Source organism: Tinamus guttatus, unplaced genomic scaffold (genome assembly GCF_059628265.1).
Source record: "Tinamus guttatus ecotype Peru unplaced genomic scaffold, ASM5962826v1 Tinamus_guttatus_pri_ptg000749l, whole genome shotgun sequence".
Lineage (NCBI taxonomy): Eukaryota > Metazoa > Chordata > Aves > Tinamiformes > Tinamidae > Tinamus > Tinamus guttatus.
This window is the reverse complement of record NW_028289283.1, coordinates 1,089,910-1,109,688: the sequence shown is the minus strand read 5'-3', so window position 1 is coordinate 1,109,688 and position 19,779 is coordinate 1,089,910. Positions and strand designations below refer to the sequence as shown.

Below are 19,779 nucleotides of genomic sequence, written 5' to 3'. Positions count from 1 at the left end.
CCTTGTTTTTTTTTTTTTGTTTGTTTGCTTGTTTGTTACTGTATTGCCATTTGCTCATTGTTTGGCTCTCTCTCTTATTCTTTCCAAACAGTTACATCTGTCTAGGAAGGATTGTAGCTCCTTTTCCTTCTATTTGTATCTTTATCTGATGACAGTTTATTTCCCCCTCCATCATTTAATTTGGACAGTCTCATCAAGAACATTTTCCAAGTATTTTCTTCCTTTAGTTTATCTAAAAGATACCTGCTTGAAGGTCTTATGCAGAGTTTAGGGGGGGCAAAAAGAACAAAGCAAACAACAGGTAGTGATGAAATCTTGGCCCTACTTAGCGGTTAGGTTTTCACCTGGTACAACAACCTTTTATATGTGCACATGTATACACTGCCAGAATTCACTTGTTTCAACTATAAATGTTCTTCATTTTTTAAAGACTGGCATGCACCCTACCGAGCCTCAATGCAGTTCTTAGAAGAAATGTGCTCTTTCCTAGCTCTTCAGCCTTGCATCAGCTGTCTAACACTTGGCACAATCCCTCATTCTTTAGGCACTGAAACTTTCAATGAAAACCATTTTCTCTGTAGAAAGAAGCGTACGATATCTGTAGGAACGAGCTCTATGGCTGGCCATCCTTCCAAAAGCCCAGATTTTTTAAAATAAATCATCAGGAGCTGAACAGATGGTTTTGAAAATTGACCTTCACTTATGTGTATGTGTATGCATGTTATACACTCATGCATATAGATAGTAGTAAGCTAGAAAAATTGATCCACTGTAATTTTAGTTACCCTAACAGTGTACTATGAAGGTAAAAATGCAGTATTTCTACACCCAAATCTCCCAAGAATTCACAATTCAAATTTACCAGTACTTCAGTAGGAGCATGGATCCGTGACGTGACAGTGGACCCCCCTGCATGTGACAAGGCAGACATTTTCTAGAGAGACGCTCTGAAAAGAAAACACATACTCTAAGTTGACTTAGGCGACTGCAGAATCTGGAGGATTCAGACTGGAGAGTCTTGCTGGATCACTGAGAGGCAAATAGGCAAAATAAACTGCAGTTACTATGTTACTGTACAATTTCTTAACACTGACACTTGCCATATTCTATAGTATTAAACTGTCCACCAGTTTCATTGTTTTATCATCCATCTATCAACCCTGTCTCAGTTGTCCTGAAGCTAGAGCAGTGCTGCAGGCCTCAAGTATTCCAACTAACTTTTATGACATCTGTGTTTTTTTAACTCATCACTTCATTGTCTGTAATAAGATTACAACAGCAAATACTTTAATTTTACTACTGGAATCTTTCTTTTAAAGACTGGTAACATCTTCATGTAGCTGCATGGTTCTTTTGGTCTGTTCTCCTGCATATATATTTTTTTCCAACCTTCCTTTCCTTCCTAGCATTTTAAGTTAAGGAAATGGTATGAATTAACTTCTAATTGTATTGACAGGGGAAAAAAAGTCATAGAAAAAAAAGCTCCAAGTTGAGCAATTTCCATCATTTTATTGCAGAGTCATAAATAGATATCTAGTAATTACAGCATTACTTTTTAACACTTTTCAAGCACCACTATGGTAGCTAATACTCTTCTGCATAAAGCAGAGCATTTATGGCAGAATGGTTTTGTTTCAAGTTTGTACAAAGATGATGCATCTGGATTCTCAGTAATATTTCCAGTCTCTTGTATTATTGCAAAATGGCATAATTAGATTAAAGCACGTGTCTTTTACAAATGAATTACTTAAAAGGAAATGGAGACTGCTAGCCTTTGGAGCCTTACACAAGTTTTTTTTTTGCTGTGTTAACTGCAGTTGCGCAATTTTTACTATGACGTCCAGCGATTGCTGTTTATTTTCTGTGTTTTTTTTTTCCTGGGGTTTCTTCTACGGACAAGATTTTTGAGGTTCTTCTGTAAAGAATTATGAGTGCTAATAAGTAGCCACAGGAATTAGATTTCTCAGGGTCAAGGTTCTCTATAATTCTGCTAAGCAGCACTATATCTGAATCAGACTTCTATAGCAAGAGTAATTCTAATTATTAATGTCCTCTTTTCCTGAGCAATAAATATCTTAGACAAATACTTTCTCTCTACACATTACTAAAGTAATACATGTTGTTAGGACTGGAACAAATATTTATTCACATGGCATTCACTCTTCATCACTAGTCTGCTGTGTACATTCATCAGTTTTTCTGAGTGGTAGTTAGTGAAGAACCATGGCAGTAAACTGCACTAAAGAAGATTCTTCTGAAGCTTATTGAAAAAAAAAAAAAAAAGATATATAGAGGCAGTAAATAAAACTCAGTAAGGTTTCTGTCTGTGCAGTGCAATCCCATTTAATAATTCTTGTAATAAATCTAGACAAGGACAGTGTCTTTGAAAAAATACTTGAAATCAACAAAAAATACTGTTAAATCCTAACAAACAATTCAAAGACTCGCATGAAATAACAGCCATGAAACATATGTCAGCAGCAATAGAAGCTTACAGAGCGGTAGTGATTAGCTACAGCTAATATAAACATGGCTAATAAAGTTATTGTAACTTAAAACCAGAAACTTTAAACAGCGTTTAAGTGTTGAATACATCCAATTTAGATAAAATTCTTCCAAAATACCTAAAACTGATTTTGAAGCTTTTTTTTTCCAAAACGGTCCTCTTCTCTTCCAGATTTATTACAGGAGTTAAGCAACAATATAAAGAAAACTTTTTAAAGGACATGTTCATATCTCCAACAGTTAATGTCAAAAGTAGTAAGTAGGAACAAACTCTGGCAAGTTACACGTAAAAATGAACACTACAGAGCAAAAATGTTTTAAAGGTTTTGTTTGTAGCAGAAAAAAAAAGCATGAATTTTTCATGCTTCTGCTACAAAATCCATTTCTGCTCCAAATATATTTCTGAATACCTCGGTAGGAGGTAACCTGAAAGAGAAGCCTGGAGTTCTATAAAAAATTTCTAAGAGTAGTGGTCAGAAGGAATAAGGTTGTTGCAAACAAATTTAAGTGATTTTCTCTGTGTGTGTTCACAATGCAAGAGAGTGGGGGATGTTTCCACTTTAGAATCCTTTCTAAGGTGGGACATATCAGAAGATGTCTTTAACCAATACACTGATTAATGAGATTACAGAACAGTGTAACAGAACAGGCAGTAATGCTGTGAATAATGAATGGTCTGCTTTGAAGGCAAAAAGCTATTACTACTAAATTAGAAAAAAGTATTAATTAGAAAGCAGGTAAATACTGCCATTAGAGACTTCACTGATGATATTTAACCTACCTATGTACTAGCAATAAAATGGAAGAAGACTTGCACAAGAACTTTATGATAAAGAGTGAAGGGTAGACAAAAGGGAAAGTGAAGCTTAATAGAACTCTACGAAACAGCCATCTCACTGCTCAACAATGGCCAAGGAAGCAAAACAAATGGTAGGAATTAATAGGAAATATAGGGGATAAAACAGAAAATAAACACACTTTATGTACAATCCACATACTTCTGATTCCCTCATGTCAAGAAGAGTATCGTAAAAGTAGAAAGGTTCAGAAATAGGTAACAAGGGCTGAGAAAGCTATGGACAGCTTTTTGATGATGAACATGTAAAACTATCTGATTCTTCCTAAATATATAAATAAATAAAATTAACAATCACCAAATGAAGATAGAAGATGGCAGGTGAAAAAAAAAAAAATCTGCTTCGAACAATACCCAAACAATAGCCAAGTGTGGAGTCTGCCACAAGATATCCTGAATGCTAAATCTATGTGGATTCGAAACATGAAACTCTTCTATGTCAATTATTAAATGCAGTGACATCACCTACGGTTCAAAAAGCTCCTGAAATGCTTTTCTGGAAGGTGGCAGGAGCACTCCTATTATCAAGGATACTCCCCCAACTGGATCATTCGTCTCTCCCATTTCTTAATCTCTCTTCTGGGAAAGGAAATGGAAGAAGCATAAGGACCATAGCAACTACTATCATTGCAAAGACTTTGAATTCATCTTGATACTGTAGTATATTATGTACTTTAAACTGTGTCCTACATATCGACATACACAAATAAGCACATTTCACTTATATACATATAATTAGCTATCTTATGTTCCAATGAAACACAGTATGATTTACAACAGTCCCATCTAAAAACATTCTTAAAAGGCAAACAGATCATTAAAGAAATGGATCTTTGTGCAATGCTTGAACTGCTTCAACTAAACAGATTTCAAATCAGCATCACTAAAAGTTTCATGACAGACGATTATACTATCCATACTGTCCATAAAGGGACATTAATACTAACACAGCATAAATCTGCTATGTAAGCAAATAAACCATATTAGTATAAGGCACTGTTATCACATTGTAATTGCACCCACACTATGGGTTGTTCCAACCAAATTATTCTAGTAAAAAGCTGAAATACTTAAATCCCCTTAGCACATTAGTCTGCAGACATTAAAGACCTAAGAACAGGCCCCAAACTATTGATTGTCACAAGAATTCATATATTTCCTTGAGTCAGATCTCTGCTCCAGATTTAGGATGTCGAAACTCCTCACAGCAGGGAGCAAATTCACTTAATGTACATTGATAGCTTCTACAAAGGCATAGTGATTTTGTTTTTTACTTTCTCTGAAAGTACAACCACCATTACCTTGCTCCTCAGCATCATAGACCCAGTGTGCTATGCGTATCCTATCAAAACCATTTTAATTTTTACCTCCCCTTTTATGCTCATTTATAGACCCAATCTTCTTTTTTGCTACATGGATCTTGTCTACAGCAGAACTAGAAGAAAATACAATAATGTAAGTGAAATTACATGACAGCATATTGGTAGTGACCTACAGATGAAAATTAGTACCTGCCTTTGCAGCATGGAAGTAACTGTTGATGTTTAATATATAGGAAGATTTATGCTATGCTTATTTAAGTCTAAAATGTGATCACAGGTCGATTTAACAAAAACTTTGGTTCCTCTGCAAAAGTGAGCAATACAAAACATTATTTCATAAATACTGGAAAAAATGGTGGCAAATGACACAGAATCAGAAGTATAGTTTAAAATTATAACCTTTGAAAAATGAATGGAATTAGATATTGTTGAAAAGATATCACAAATATAACTTAGGAAACATTCAGCAACATTAGATTAAAGAAGAGAAAATGAGTATACAAAGCACAATACTCATTCGCCTGGCAAATCAGGTAAATTTAGCTTTGATTAACATCCTTGAATTTAACAGTTTTAGAACCTTATGTTTTTATCTTGCCTTTATACAAAGATCCAACTCATGCTTGCTTCCCTTCAATGGTTTAAAAAAAAAAAAAAAAAAAAGCAAAGGCCATCTATCACATAATACAGATCTTCAAAGAAGTATAAAGTTTAATATGACAATGTCTCTATTATGAACTTACTCTTCCACAGTCCTTCCAGTGAAAAAGTGAAAAAACTTTTCACAAATATGGCATACACCATTTTGATTTTTTTTTAAAATGAGCAACACTTTCATGAAAAAGTAGAAAAATGGACTCCAGTGCAATCAACGTAATTTTATTCATACATACATTTTCCAAGATTATTAATGCAAAGTAAGTACCAGTAGTGCAGAAAACTGATAGAAGCAAAATTTGAAACATGCATTTAAACATGTTAGATACTGATTGCCATTTTCCTCCCTTAAAACAAATTGTACCCCTTATCCTAAGGACTTAAATAAAACTCCATGAAGAGCATATAAACATTATCAGCACATAAGCAACTAGATGCAAAAACTTGTAATAGTGAAAAGTGTGAGGAAGTTCTTATTCAGTACTGTGCAGAGGATATGTGAAAGGACTTTGGGTAAGAGCTGAAAAAACAGACATCCCCTTGTTTGTTACACAGCCGTACAGGTTCAGGGCAGTTGGTGTATCTCACCGCCATTTTACTCAGGTGAGACAGACAACTGACAATAGGCATTTTTTCTCAAAACAATAAATTCACCCTGTGCCACATGCTCTAGGTGTCCCTGCTTGAGCAGGGGGGTTAGACTAGATGATCTCTAGAGGTCCCTTCCAACCTTAACCATTCTGTGATTCTGCAAAAATTGCAAAGTAAAGTTTCATTTTGCAAAAATGCGAAGTAAAGTACATTTGCATAAAACATTCACAGTAATTAATCAACTCTTCTTTAGTTTGCATTAAGCACTTTTAGTACAACTTGACTGTTAACATTTAAAAATCATATGTGGTTTTTGTAATCTGAAACAGGTAGAATGCAGCATAGTTCTTATAAACTATTCTTGCAAATATTACTGATGACATTAACGTTTTACACAGAATACCACAATGCCCTATCCTTCCCAGCTATGGAACTGTCAAATTCCTCAGTTTCTGTCTAAAGTTCATTCATAGCGTAACTGTTTTCTCTTTGGGTCTTCATATGCACAAGTTGCACAAAGTTGAGTAACTAAGCACAAAAGCATCTGGCTGGCTCCAGAGGGGATGGGGGGGGGGGGGGCGGGGGGAGTCAGTCTGACATATCAAACACACATCAAGAACAATCTAAGTTAAATTAGCACTAGTACAGAGTTCCTGACCCATTTGGTGGCCTTTTCGACAAGCTGCACTCTTGCTATGGCTAACATTACCATTCATGGCAATATGATAAAGGTATCTCTCCGTGGGTGAATCCTAGCCTGACAGATAAAGAATCCTATGCTACCACAACAGAGTTTCTCGAATACCATCCCTTCTTACCTCTTTGTAGTCCTTCTCATCACCAAAGGTGCAGTGTGATACTCACACCTTTACCTGGTTAGCACATCCTGGCTCAACTTTCCTAGCTCGCACATCCTTCAGTACCTATTTTCCAGCCACCCTGCTTTTCCACCTAGTTTCTGTCTATACTTGATTAGTTCCAGTTGTATTAGTATACTAACATTGGTACATTTCTTCTTGCCATAAGTTGCTCTATCCCAAGACATTTCTTCAGCCATTTTCATGTTCTCATTACTTTATTTTTCTACCTCATCTCTCCTGAATCTAGAGGGTTTAACGTAAGCGTCTTTCCCAAACTTTTCATTATCTCCTAACTCAAAAACGCAATTAGTCATTTCGCCTGCTCTCACAGGCTACTATTTCTGCTGAGCAAATAGACCTATTTGAACTGAGTTCTCTTTCAAGGAAGATTCCACGTAGTCAGATATCTCAAATCATCCTAATAATATATATCTTGAGAATCCTATATTCTTCCTTATTTTCACAAAGACCAGAATAATTCACTAGAGTTTACTTCAGCCTCAGTTTCTTTAAACATCTTTCCTAGTTAGCTTTGTGAATTTATCCTTAAACATGTTGGCAGAATTGATAAATTATCATTTATCCTGACACCAGGGACTATCAATGCCAATATCATCAAGTTTTTTACCTTTACACCCCAGATTCTGGCAAACTACATGTACCTATTTCTGGATCTACTCGCATGAATGGCCTATTCATTCTTAACTAGAGGTTCACAATCTCTTAGATGTCTTATGTTTTTATAGGACTGTCTGGTCATCTCTCATTCTTTCTTCTGTTTTACATCATTAAGTCTTCTATCCCTTTCCCAGTCTTTTGTATGATACCTCTTCTGTGCTATGATGGGAAGCAAAGTGCATCTGTGAATTATACTGACTGCTCCAAGATCTTCCTCCATCATCTTGTTTGGCATGCACCTGCTCTTTTCTTTCTTCCATCACATCTTAAATTCTCCCTAAACTCTCCTCGAGAAGGACAACATCTTCAAATTTTCTCTATTATTTCTAATGAGTCATACTATATGCAGGAATACATTCCCCATGTATGCAGTTACTGTAACACACATTTCATTTCTGTATCATACCTCAATGCTACAATTGCTTCACCTTCTCTACTTGTTTCTACATTTCTGGAGAAAAAAAAAAAAAGGTGAAAGCCTCTGGCCAGCTTGTCCATTTCCTCCTCTTTGCTTGTTTATTTTTTAACCTTCTCCCTAGGTCATCTTTCTCCCCTCACATAAAAGCCACGGGGTTCTGTTACCTGTGCTCTATGTCAGGTAGCACTCCTTCTGGCCAATGTGCATCAAGCAGTATTGTATTTCAAACTTTAAGTTCTTTATAGGAAGTGATTTCTAAAGGCATGTGTAGCATAAATACTGCACTTAGGCCTGAGACACAATGGCCAAACAGCCTATTAGCTACTAGTACTTTTTGCTAAAAACAGTCATTTTTAAGAATGATTTCAAAATATGTCTTCTTAGCATAAACACACACTAAGAGATCATCATCTGAGTGCACTACTTGAGCAGGGAACAAACAAACAAAAAGACTCTGGACTGATAAATTAAGAATTTTAATATTTTTACATACTTTTATAGATTTCAGTGACATATCCAGAATGTTATCTGCTGGTTGTATTAAACTGTGCATAATACTCTGCTGTTGGAACATTTGAATATTCTTCTTCTTTAAGACGTATGTTCCTAGCAATAAATGAAAAATGCATTTTGTAAGTATTTTAACTTCATCATTACTAAAAGATTTGAGAAACCTAAAGAAGATGCAATGCATAAATACTGATAATTATTCAGAATATTAGAAATGGAATAAAATCACGACATCTCAAAAAAATGAAACACTGCCATGTCTCACTAGAGCATAGTAATTCTTTTTTTCTTCCTAAAATAAAGCACAATTCAGAATGTTTGCTTTTGGAGTAGGAAAGCATCAGGTATTGGGAATTCTTTTGAAGAAACGTATGCGGATGCACACACTGGTGGGGGAAGGTGGGAGAAAAAAAAACTGGATGGGAATCTGGATGGCTCCAACAGTGTATCACTTGGTCTGACTCCCTCATGCCACAGCATGTTCCTTTCAACACTATCTTTCCACTTTCTCAGCATGGCAGACACAGGACCTATTCACCAAGACCCATCCAGTCGTGAACTAAAGAAGCATCAAGTTTTGCCATGCACTATGGAAAAGCTCTGTTTGTACCATTACTTTAACCCTGAGCTGCTAGATATTGGAAATTATACTGAGCTCAGTAGATACCCATCCTATTTTATTCCATAAATCTGAGGTAAAACATTGTTTTGCACCTGATAATATAGTTTTCTGTACAGTTAATTATGTTTATTCTCTATCTACATAAACTTAATAGTCTGTTCTAAATGGATTACATTTAAGTAGTTTGGCTACTATGCCCTATCCGTAAGTTAAGAACAGTCATAACCTACTTCATGTACACTTATCTTTTTAACAGTACTGCAAAATACACACTTAAGCTAAATTGTTGTGTTTTTTTTCTTTTTTAAGAGCTTAAACTACTAATAGGTTTATTAGAAAATAAAAACTCAATACAAGTAAGTTTTCAGAAAACTCATCTGTTATCTCAATGGCAAAGAATTGAAAAGAAGGCAGTTATCTTCCTGTACTTACTTTGATTTCTGCTCCTGAGACAGCTCTGCGTTGACGCTATCTACAGCTCGGCGCCACTCTTGATTCTCTCGTTGCTGCTGTTGCTCTAAAAGCAACTGTGCTCTGGCAGCCTGCGCACGTTGCCTGTCCCACTCGGCATTTCTTTGGTGTTCTTCCTCTTTTAGTCTCTATGGGAATTAAAGAAGTGCTTCATTTTCTCTTTGTTCGAAGACAAAATAAATCAAAAATTAGTAAATCAGTAAATTCATCAACACTGCTTGCTTACCTTTTCTGAACGCTAGGGAGAGACACCCATGTCTTAACGCTAAAGAGAGAAGCTACAGATTAGGAAGCTACCCTTTACCAGGAAGCAGGAGAGACTCCTACCTCTGCACAAAGAAAGAAATCTAGGATTAGCTCTCTGGCAGAAGGCACTAAGGGGCAAGATTAATTTTTAGGAACTTAGTAGCAGGATTTGAGACTTCTTGAGTTCAAAGTTAGCAGGAGCATGTGTGGCTAGTGTGGCTTACAATATGGCCAAGTCAGCTTACCAACTAAGCCACCAACATCAGGTAAGCAAATGAGGTAAGTAGCTTCCTACTTCCCAGTGCCTATACGCTGATGACTGCGTAGGAAGAGTAGTGTTCTTCACTTCTATTGCTTGCCTCTAGCCACTCTTACAGCTGCAATTACCGATAAAGTTTATTTTTTCCATCTCAGAACACGCTTCATAGTTGTGGGAAATGGCAGAAAGAAAATCTCATTGCATTCAGGAACATTCAAGAGTCTCAAATATGCAGTTAGACGCTGATAAACACAAATCAACTGAAATCTCCCACCAGCATTAATAGCTTGCCCTATCCAAAGGGATTTTTTTTTTTTTTAAAAAAAAAGGCAAAAGGCACATGCCTGAAATGAAGGTCACCTTACCACTAAATATCATCAACCCTCCCTCCCAACCCAACTTCAGGGGTCCAGCTGCTCTCTGACACTTCTTTAAATCCAAACAATTAGAGCTTGGGCAAAATTAAGAATAATGGAAAGCACAAAGTGGCATACGCAAGATAATCTTAAAAATATGTTCTTCTACAAATATATCTGTAATACTATTAAAACCAAGAGTGGAAAAGATGCACATAAGCTTAAATACCTGTTTCTCTAGGATTTGTTGCTGTTGAGAGTTACGGATTGCCATCAGCTGATCCCGACTCATTCCCTTCCATCGATCTGTCATTACACGATGGCTACCAAAGGAACTAGCTGCTTGCTCTGGGTTTTCACAGAGTAAGTCACCTTGAAGAAGGCTGGAAATTTCAGCCATGTCATCTTTCATTGTTTGATACTTTTCTAGCTTTTTTCTCTCAGCCAGTTCAGCAGCCTAAAAGTCGGTAAAAGAAGAGAACTAGTAGTGTGTCTAAGAGAAAATATTAACTAAAAAGAAATGGAAGAACAGTTAGCACATTTTAATACATTTCTTTCCAAGTTGCATACAGTTGTCAACGGTATCACATATGATTACTATGGTCATGACCTTGCGGTTTAAGGAGGCTGAAAAAACAGAACCTTTTTCTTTAATGTTGTCATACCATAGAGAGGCAGTAATTTGGGGAAATAACTTTGTTTTGTAAAAAAAGACAGAATTACATAAAAATAATTTCACATGAGCACACAACATTAAACCCATTCCCTTTGCCCATGCATAATATAAGCTTGCATTATTATTTCTAACACTACAGATATATTCACATAATATGCATTTCCTGCCCAAATCACTGTTCCTAATGCTCGAAACAAGATCATAATTCCTTATTCCAATAGATTTTTCTTCTTCTTCACAGAAGAATCTTATGTGGCATATAGTGGTAAGTGAAAAATGAATAAACAGAATAATTAGAACATATAAGTAGCTCTGAGAATGACAAACTATTTACACACAAATAGAGTTAACATGTTGCTTTGCAATTACTACCCAGCTGAAAAATTCTAACTCAGCAAGCACAGTGATCTACACCACACACCACTGGAGGAGACTGCACACTTGGCTTCATCTCTAGGTTCGTATTTATGGATTTTGAATTTGAATGATAGCAGTTCTCCTAAGCATTGTGTCTGTAAACTATCAAAAAGCAACGTTTATTTTCTTTGGTCAGATACGGACAATGACCTACTAGAGGTCTGAGAGGAGAAGAAATAACAAATGATACTTAGTACCATATCGTAGATTAATAAACACCATGGCTGAAAGAGCTTAGCCATGGTGGTTTCCATCAAAATAGCAAGAGCAGCTGGAATGCAAACAAACTAATAAAAGATATATATCTCAATAATTCATTTTTGAGTGTGCAGTGATAAACAGTCTGAGCTACAGTTTAACTTAGATAATGACAAAGATCCATTTAAAATATACCCTAACATATACCCCAGCTGTTAAATAAGACCATGCACTCTTGTGGAATAAGAAAAATAAAATCTCTGCTTTTAGAGAAATGAAAATAAAACAAGCATATTCAGATTCAAGTGGCAAAAGATCAAATTCAGACCTAGCAGTTATAAACCATACTATCATAACATGGAATAATTCTTTGAAAACAAAAGGTAACCTTTTAATTTCAGTAAAGTCAATCGGTCACTTCTTAACAGAGATTTAATTTTTTATTTTTTTCCCAAAATGCATTTCTGAAGTATTCCTTTTTTTTTTCTCTCTCTCTCTAAAAGAGTCAACAATAATTTATTAGAGCAACTAACAGATTACAGTTGGGGAGGGGTGTTTCGGGGAAGATAATGTGGATACCCAGAACCCCAAGGATTTTCAATCTTGTGATCTTTCGGACAGTGAACTGAATTATTTCGATGTGTACTTTTGGCTTGACTATTTATTCAGCAAGTATTTTAGCTCTGGAAATGTCTCTAAGTAAATTTTATTTTACAGAAAGTTGTTTTGCACGAACCTTGAATTTTATCAGTAATTACTGGACTATGGTAATGAGTTATTGAAGCTTGAAGTATGTACTTCACTTTAAAGGTCACTTTACAATGATCTAGCAACAGATCTTTAGAGTTTGTAGTTCTGCCATTCCGAGTATGATAAGCCCCAAGTTCCAGAGGTGATTTAGAACCTTACTTGAGGAAACCATGGCTCTGCATATAGCCGTGTACATAACCCTGCTAAATAATGATAAATGACTATATGAAAGACAGAGATTAAACAGAGTAAATCTGATGTACTTTCCAAACCAAATCCCCAATTGAAAAAGAAAGAAAAAAAAATAGCATAAAATGGATAAAGCAGATGCACAAATATATTCTTCTGAATTTATTTTAATCTTCCCTAGCACTAAATGCATCATTTTCGATTGATTTACAAATCATAAAGCCAAAGAAGAAAGCAGATAGCAGAAAGGCAGGAATTAGAGATTCTAAAAAAAAAAAAAAAATCCTCCCTTTCCTTGAAAACATGTCGGAAAATTCCACTCCTGTGCTATATAAAGCAAGACGGCTCTGTCTTTCTGATTTCAGAAACAAAAATTGGCATATTTGGTCCACTTTAAGAATAAATTGGAGATTCACAAATATTAGTGTCCTTCGAAAAGGATGATGTTCGTAGGAATAGTTGCTAGTTTAAGCTAATAGTCAAAATCTTCTGTTATAAGCACTATAGCAATACTTCTCTTCCTGGCTAACACATTCTTGAATGAGAGAGTTCCCATTCTTGAATGAGAACACTCATATGCACTTAAAATCCTTCACTACTGCAAAAGATGGCATCAAACATATCAGTTAATTTTCACGCTCATTAATTCCAGAAAAACAAAGAGAACAATCAGAAATAAGCTTGTCAGCAAGAAAATTCCTGGCAATGGTATTATTGCACCTGGAAGCAGTCAAGCTACCGTCATAGGGGGTGGCAACATCAAATCCTCCAATGAATGCAGCACTGGACAGAAATACATTTTCAGCCATTTGCTAGGAGCTACTACTTACAAATATTCAGTTTTTTTGTTTGTTTTGTTTTTTAAACACCTAAAGATAGAGGCAACCTTAATAAGCCAAACTTAAATTGTCTTATTATGTGACTGAATCAGCTTAAAGCAGATTCAAGCCATATAGTTTAACCAAACTAACAGGGCTCACACAGCTCATGTAACTTTTCCTGTACTCCAGTGGAAATTCTTTAAACAAGGATAAGTCTGCGTGTTGACAATTCCTTAGAGGCTCTCGCTTGAGAGCATAATTCTACTTGAAGAACATAGTGAGCCAGAGTTTTTACCATATTACTGAAAAAAAAAATTGCAAATACAGACCAATGTTAAATAACAAAAGACTAAGCTGATCCAGGGAGAAAAAAAAAAAGAAAAAAAAAAAAAGTGTACCATACCAGTAAGACAAAGTACTGAAGCCTGTCAGATAATGATACCAAGGCAAATACTAAAACATGACACAAGCCTATTCTTCAAGTTCCAAGGCATGTTCAACAAACAAGGGAAACAAATATCAAGAAAAGAGTCAAAATGCCCAAAACAGTGGAGTTAGGTCATTAAGCTAAGCAATACAGACAAAGTTACTGATAGTAGTATTTCCACACTGCCAAAAAGATAAACAAGCAGAGTACTAAGGTCATTAGATAATAGATATAAAACCAGAAAGAAGCTTGAAGGGCTTCTGCTCTACCTGAAATTACAGATCGGAAATTTTAGGAGTTTGGGGAGGTCTGACTGCCTTTTAGTTAGCAGGCTAAAGTCTTGGACTGAAAATTTTGGCAGAGAATAACTAGATTCTGGTAGAAGACAAAGTGAACAAATAGTATTTCCCAATTTTTGAAACAAGCATGGAACTCAGCTGCTAAGAAACCTTTGCTGCAATATCATTATTCATTGCACGTTTATTTATTGTTCCCTTATTTTCCTTCTCATGCTTTTTTCTTCCAAAAAAAAAAAAAATTAATTTACCTGAGCTCTATTAAAATCTTTAGTAGCTGCACAAATAGCACGTCTCGTTTCTTCATCTGCTCTTTGTAGTTCCATAGCCTTGCGGTCAAGTTCAAGCCTATCCTTGTCATAGAGATCATCTAAATTAGATTAAAATTATAGTTAGTTAATATTCATGAACATGATGTGCTATATGCATATGCCACTGTTTTAAAAAAACAGTGAAGCTACAAGTATTCTAATCCGAATTATATAACTATTCCCATATCCCATCACTGAAGATTTACATTTTAAAATTTCAGAAAACTCAAGAAATTAGTCTATTATGTACCCCATCTTGTTAGATGGGTCCACTTAGAACAAAAGAGAAAACTCTACGTTAAGTATTGTTTCTAAAAAAAAAAAAAAAAAAAACTTCTTCAAGATGGGAAAAAAAATCCAATTATTTTTGTATGCTCTAGAATACGTGAAATTGGAAAACTTGGCTTGATGAAGTAACTCCTTTAACATGAAAAATATCGATATTTTTCAAGATGTCCTGACTTTCGTTTGAGCTGTGTAACAAAAAAATAGTACAGGTAATAATACAGTTATCACATGGTATTAAATAAAGATATATTAACTGAGATATATTAAAGGCTACAATGCAAAAACTGCTACAGTATTCCTAAAGGCTGCAATACTGAAAGTACTAAAACATTCCTGTGCTGCAATCTGATGCATTAGAGCATACTTTTGTCAGATAAATCAGAATTTCAAAACAGCGGCTAGAAACATCCTTTTGTCTTCTTCAGTTACCTGATCTTTTTTTATCAGCTAATGCATTCCTTGAGTCCCTCTGTTGCTGAAGAGACCATTCCCTTAATTGCTCTTTTTGAAATATCATCCTCTGAGCATAGTTTAAATCTTCACCCATAAACTTCTGCAAGCCAGATATACTACATCGAGGATCGCTGTCCGAAAGTCGAGCAGGAGTTTCCTTCTTCAGGGCTTGGGGATCAGACAGGTCGAATTCACGTCTTGTTTCTGGCTTCTGAAAATTCTTCCGAAATTCACCAATAGCCTTATTTATATTTCGGATATCATTTTTTTGCTGTTCTTCTAATAAACACATGATCTTGTCATTCTGCTTCATTTCATTGGCTAGAGAAAAAAAAATATGGACAGAGTGAAGCTACAGGTCTCAGAAGGGCATGACTATCATGCGACATGGAAGAAAACAAAAAAAGTTTTAAAGGGAAGTCACTTCTTCAACCTTTAGATCTTAGGAAAATATTTGATCTATAAAAACAAATCTCATGTTAGTTATATGCAACTATAAAATTATTTGTTTTTTCTGAATCAATTATCTTGTTAATTATCTTGTTACGATACAATGACATGTGAGTGAAGACCAATTTCTAGAATTATGAGAATTCATTAAAAAAAAAAGTCTTAACCAAAATTCATTAAGTTGTCTATTCAGAAACAAAAATATAGGGCTCTCAGATGGATGGGATATAGGTAACTGTTTCACAGTTTAAATTATTTTTTACCTCTCTAAAAGGAAAACTTAGTTTAATGCTAGAAGTTTTCGAAGAGCTTAAGACCTCTTAATCAAAATGTTGTAATTGATTTAGTAGAGAAAGCATAAAATCTAGACATTTAAATATAATTTACAAGATTTTTTTTTTTGCCAGATTGCACATCACTTCTGTCAGTTTCCTAAAAGATAGATTCTGTCAGGTATTCTGCCAAGAAAATCACAAGGAGCAGGAGCTCAACACAGAAATCGGCAGCTACATTTGAGTTGTCTTGAAACGCACAGAGAGCTTTGTGCACAGGCCCTTTTCAAATGATCCCACAGAAGTGTTCCAAGCACAGGGGCCTCATGGGGTTTGGAGGTCAGGGAACGTGGTTGAAATACTTGTATGAGTTTGTGCTCTGACTCAGCAACAGCTCTTACAGTCATGAGTCATGCTTCTAGCAGAAATAATCTACAGAGAAGACCTCACTGAGGAACAGCCAGTGGGAAGACAGCCTAATTCAGCATGAAAGCAGGTAACAACTTTGCCCTATTCAAAAAGGAACAGTATTGATTAAGTCCATCTTTTTTTTTTCCCCTCCCTCCTTTAGTCCATATCTTCAGATCCCTCAAACAATGCTATTTATCACTCTTTATTAGAAGAAAACACTGTGAAACCTCTGGCCTTTCCATTAGGAAATGTCTACCGCTTAAATCACAGCAATATAAATCCAATGATGTGAATCCATATCTCAGATGCAGTCAGATGTAAACAGGTACTGCATCAAAGCAAAAACATTGACATACATAGGACTGAATATATTAAGATTCAGCTTGCACGTCCCAATTTAGAGAAAGGCCTACAACTGTGCTATTATGTATATGGCAAGATTCAAGGAAATAAGCTTCATTTCGAAATAAATACGACAGTTTGAAAGATAGCAAGGGGCGGGGGGAAGAAAAATGGTAAACCTGTTCATATATAACTGTATATAGATACATGACATTGACTTTTGAAAATACCAAGTTTTTCATTTTGCGCTTTTTCTGTTGCTTCTTGAATTTTCTTCTCTTTGATCTGGGCATCCAAAGCATCTTTATCAATCTATTAAAATGAAAAAGGAATCTCAGTAAGAGATACTATATGTAAGCATTATGCAGGCATTGCTAAACTTCATTGGTAATAGTCTTGTGTGGCAGATACAAAGCCCCTACCAAAAGAATACACATGTACACATCGCTACTTGATGTAAGTAATATACAAAGATAAAAATCCCCTCAAAGCAGTATTTTTGTTTGTTCACCTCATTTTGACTATAACTGGTGTATTTTTTGTGCCAAATCAGAACAAAATATATTTACATTATATTTGAAGTTGCACTATACAGAATACATTTTCCCTGTTATATCTGGCATTTCTGCTTAGTTTCTTGCTTTTCTGCTTTCAGTTGATGTTTCAGATCATCAAAATTACAGTAAGTTACAATAATGAACATATGGAAAAAAAAAGTTGGTTCACTAAATGACAATTGGAGGAATAAGGCTGTATAGAAAGAAAGTTTCAATGAAATTATGGGAAATGGTATTAAGAGATTTTTTTATGTCTCCATTAATAGATTTTGGGAATAAGACAGACAATTAAATACAGTAATATGTTCAAGTTCAGCGACATTATCAGCTCTCTCCAATTGTTCTTTCTTAACTCTCAGTAAATGGGAATGCAGCTGTAAAAGAAGCATTCCTCACCACACAAAGCCCCAGATTTAACTTGAGCACTTAGCCATACCTTGCCTAGGACTAGCTGAAACATTAGTGATCTTAAGACTTAATGAGAAATGCTACTGGCATCAAAACAATGAATCTCTTCCTACAAACATTTAAAGCAGTTGACTAATCACTAGTTACTTTTCTTTATGTAAAATAACTTGTATACAAATGAAGTGCTACTTTTCATTTTCATTCACACTATCCACCTAAACTCTTTGGGGAAATTATTGATTTTAGTGAGAATTAATGTTTAAGCCTGCATATGAAAGGAGCTCTGTCTTGGATTATTTCTTCATTCCTCAGATGAGGAAATAGCTACAGAAGTCAAGCGAAGCAGTCATAAAAAGAATAAAGCCTCCCAGTTCACAGTGCTTTCCAGGCAGTATACTATCTCCATGTTTTTAAACTACTCAAACACTACTGAAGAATCTTTGTGCTTTTATAATGCATGATTTTTGAATTGTGTCAGTGACAAGCACTCAACTAAATTGAAAACAAACAACTCAAACCACAAGCAAACTCCCTACCCCACAGTGGGAGAGGAGGGGAGAGGAGGGGAGAGGAGGGGAGAGGAGGGGAGAGGAGGGGAGAGGAGGGGAGAGGAGGGGAGAGGAGGGGAGAGGAGGGGAGAGGAGGGGAGAGGAGGGGAGAGGAGGGGAGAGGAGGGGAGTTCTAAAAGCACATGTGAAATAAAGATATAGTCTATCTTTGTTTTGATTTCTTGACTCTACATGCTCTAGACTTGGCTTAATTTCAAAGCACATGATATCCCTTCTGTCAGCAGTCACTGTTCAGATGAAAAATACAGTTTATTTAACATTTTAATCAAAATATTTATAAAATTTCTCCACCAAACTCTCCTTCTTTTGAAATGTTTGTATCATGTGAATGGATCCATTAAAACCTATCTAAGAAGCTACCTCTACAAAAGTACTTGGGAATTATTTTCATATGGTGTATTATAGTATTGGTCAATAAAGCACAGAATTTATACTTTGCATTTAATTTTTGAGGCTCTAGGAAAAGTATTTTATAGAGAAACTGTGTGTCCTGACGATAAAGTTGAACTGCCTTATTATGCCCATCCCACACCTGCTAGGAGATGGCTCCTTCCATCTAGGCACACTGTGCAAGCCTTTCACATGTGCTAGGATGCTGTAGCATGTAGATAACCTGTCCAGTTCACGAATCAAGAACTCCTACTTTGCTCTGCAATTAAGATGGCTGTTGCATAAACCAGAGGAACAAATCTAAGGCTCTTGTACATGGATATCCTTCCACTGGCATATTGAGACTTGTTGCAATACCTCCCATAAGATGGAGCAAACCCATGTTTGTTGCAGTTCTACCAGTCCAATGAAGTCAACAGGCTGGACTTATTTTCACAGATTCTGAATTTGGTCCTTCTCAATAACCATGCACACACTAACACCACATTCATACATGATGTTTACGCACATTCGTTTTATATTCTTAAAAGTGGCCTGAACGAGCTTGCCAGACTTTGCCTAATACAGAACACGGTGCAGCTGCAGGACCGCTTCTAGCGACAGGTCTCTTGCAGCAGCCATCCCACACTCTAGCGAGGCTCAAACAGTTCAAAGACTTTAAAATATACATATATATGTGTAGACACATTTATTGTATCATCTACTGTTTTATTCATCACTGTGTTTACTGAGTCTGCAAGCTTCTGCCTTATACTGAAGTAAAACACACTCCCTGAAGTTAACTCCTATATCCATGCTGAACCACGGCGCTTGGTGGTCTTCTCCTTTTAAGGAGAAATCACACCTGGCCCTTGAGCAGCAATCCAGCCCAAATCCCCCTCAAGCTCCCCTACTCTTGGGAACATTGATGAGCTTCCACCTGCCGCCCTTCAAAATGGCAGCCCTTTCCGACGGCGCCTCACCCCAATGGTCCGCCGGCGCACGTCAAAGATGCGGCTCTGCCGCTGCAGCTCCCGCTGCCGCCGCCACTCCAGCGCGGCCGCCTCCTGCAGCTCCCGCTGCAGCGCCCGCTGGCTCATGGCGCCCGCCGCGCCGAGCGGGGAGCCGCGCGGCCAACGGCCGGGGCAGAGCGCGAGCGCCAACGGCCGCGCCGCAACACACGGGTCGCCCTGGCGACGGCGCCCCGCCCCCGGCCTCCCGCCG

At 36.5% G+C, this 19,779-nt stretch overlaps 1 protein-coding gene across 3 annotated transcripts; it reads right to left on the bottom strand.

Annotated features, from left to right (window-relative positions):
* Positions 1 to 8,385: 8,385 nt before the first annotated feature.
* RIBC2 (RIB43A domain with coiled-coils 2) lies at positions 8,386 to 19,681 on the bottom strand. 3 transcript variants are annotated; one of them, XM_010211340.2, is made up of 7 exons: positions 19,539 to 19,681; positions 16,883 to 16,964; positions 15,154 to 15,498; positions 14,377 to 14,495; positions 10,581 to 10,808; positions 9,452 to 9,618; positions 8,386 to 8,493 (listed from the first exon to the last, which is right to left on the bottom strand). In XM_010211340.2, the coding sequence occupies exons 1-7, from the start codon at positions 19,653 to 19,655 to the stop codon at positions 8,412 to 8,414; spliced, it is 1,140 nt and encodes a 379-aa protein (XP_010209642.2). In that variant the 5' UTR covers positions 19,656 to 19,681; the 3' UTR covers positions 8,386 to 8,411. The 3 variants fall into 3 exon arrangements, with proteins under 3 accessions (XP_010209642.2, XP_088393506.1, XP_088393507.1); XM_088537380.1 differs by lacking the exon at positions 16,883 to 16,964 and having other exon boundaries at positions 19,539 to 19,676; XM_088537381.1 differs by lacking the exons at positions 16,883 to 16,964; positions 19,539 to 19,681 and adding an exon at positions 16,832 to 16,850.
* Positions 19,682 to 19,779: the final 98 nt, after the last annotated feature.

Bases quoted from the DNA above. Each gene is read 5' to 3' on its own strand.
- RIBC2 (XM_010211340.2), bottom strand. From the start codon at position 19,655: ATGAGCCAGCGGGCGCTGCAGCGGGAGCTGCAGGAGGCGGCCGCGCTG. The intron at 16,965-19,538 runs GTGAGGCGCCGT...TCATTTTAATAG, and splicing joins TGCGCCGGCGGACCATTGGG to ATTGATAAAGATGCTTTGGA. The intron at 10,809-14,376 runs GTAAATTAATTT...ACCGACTTTTAG, and splicing joins AAGATTTTAATAGAGCTCAG to GCTGCTGAACTGGCTGAGAG.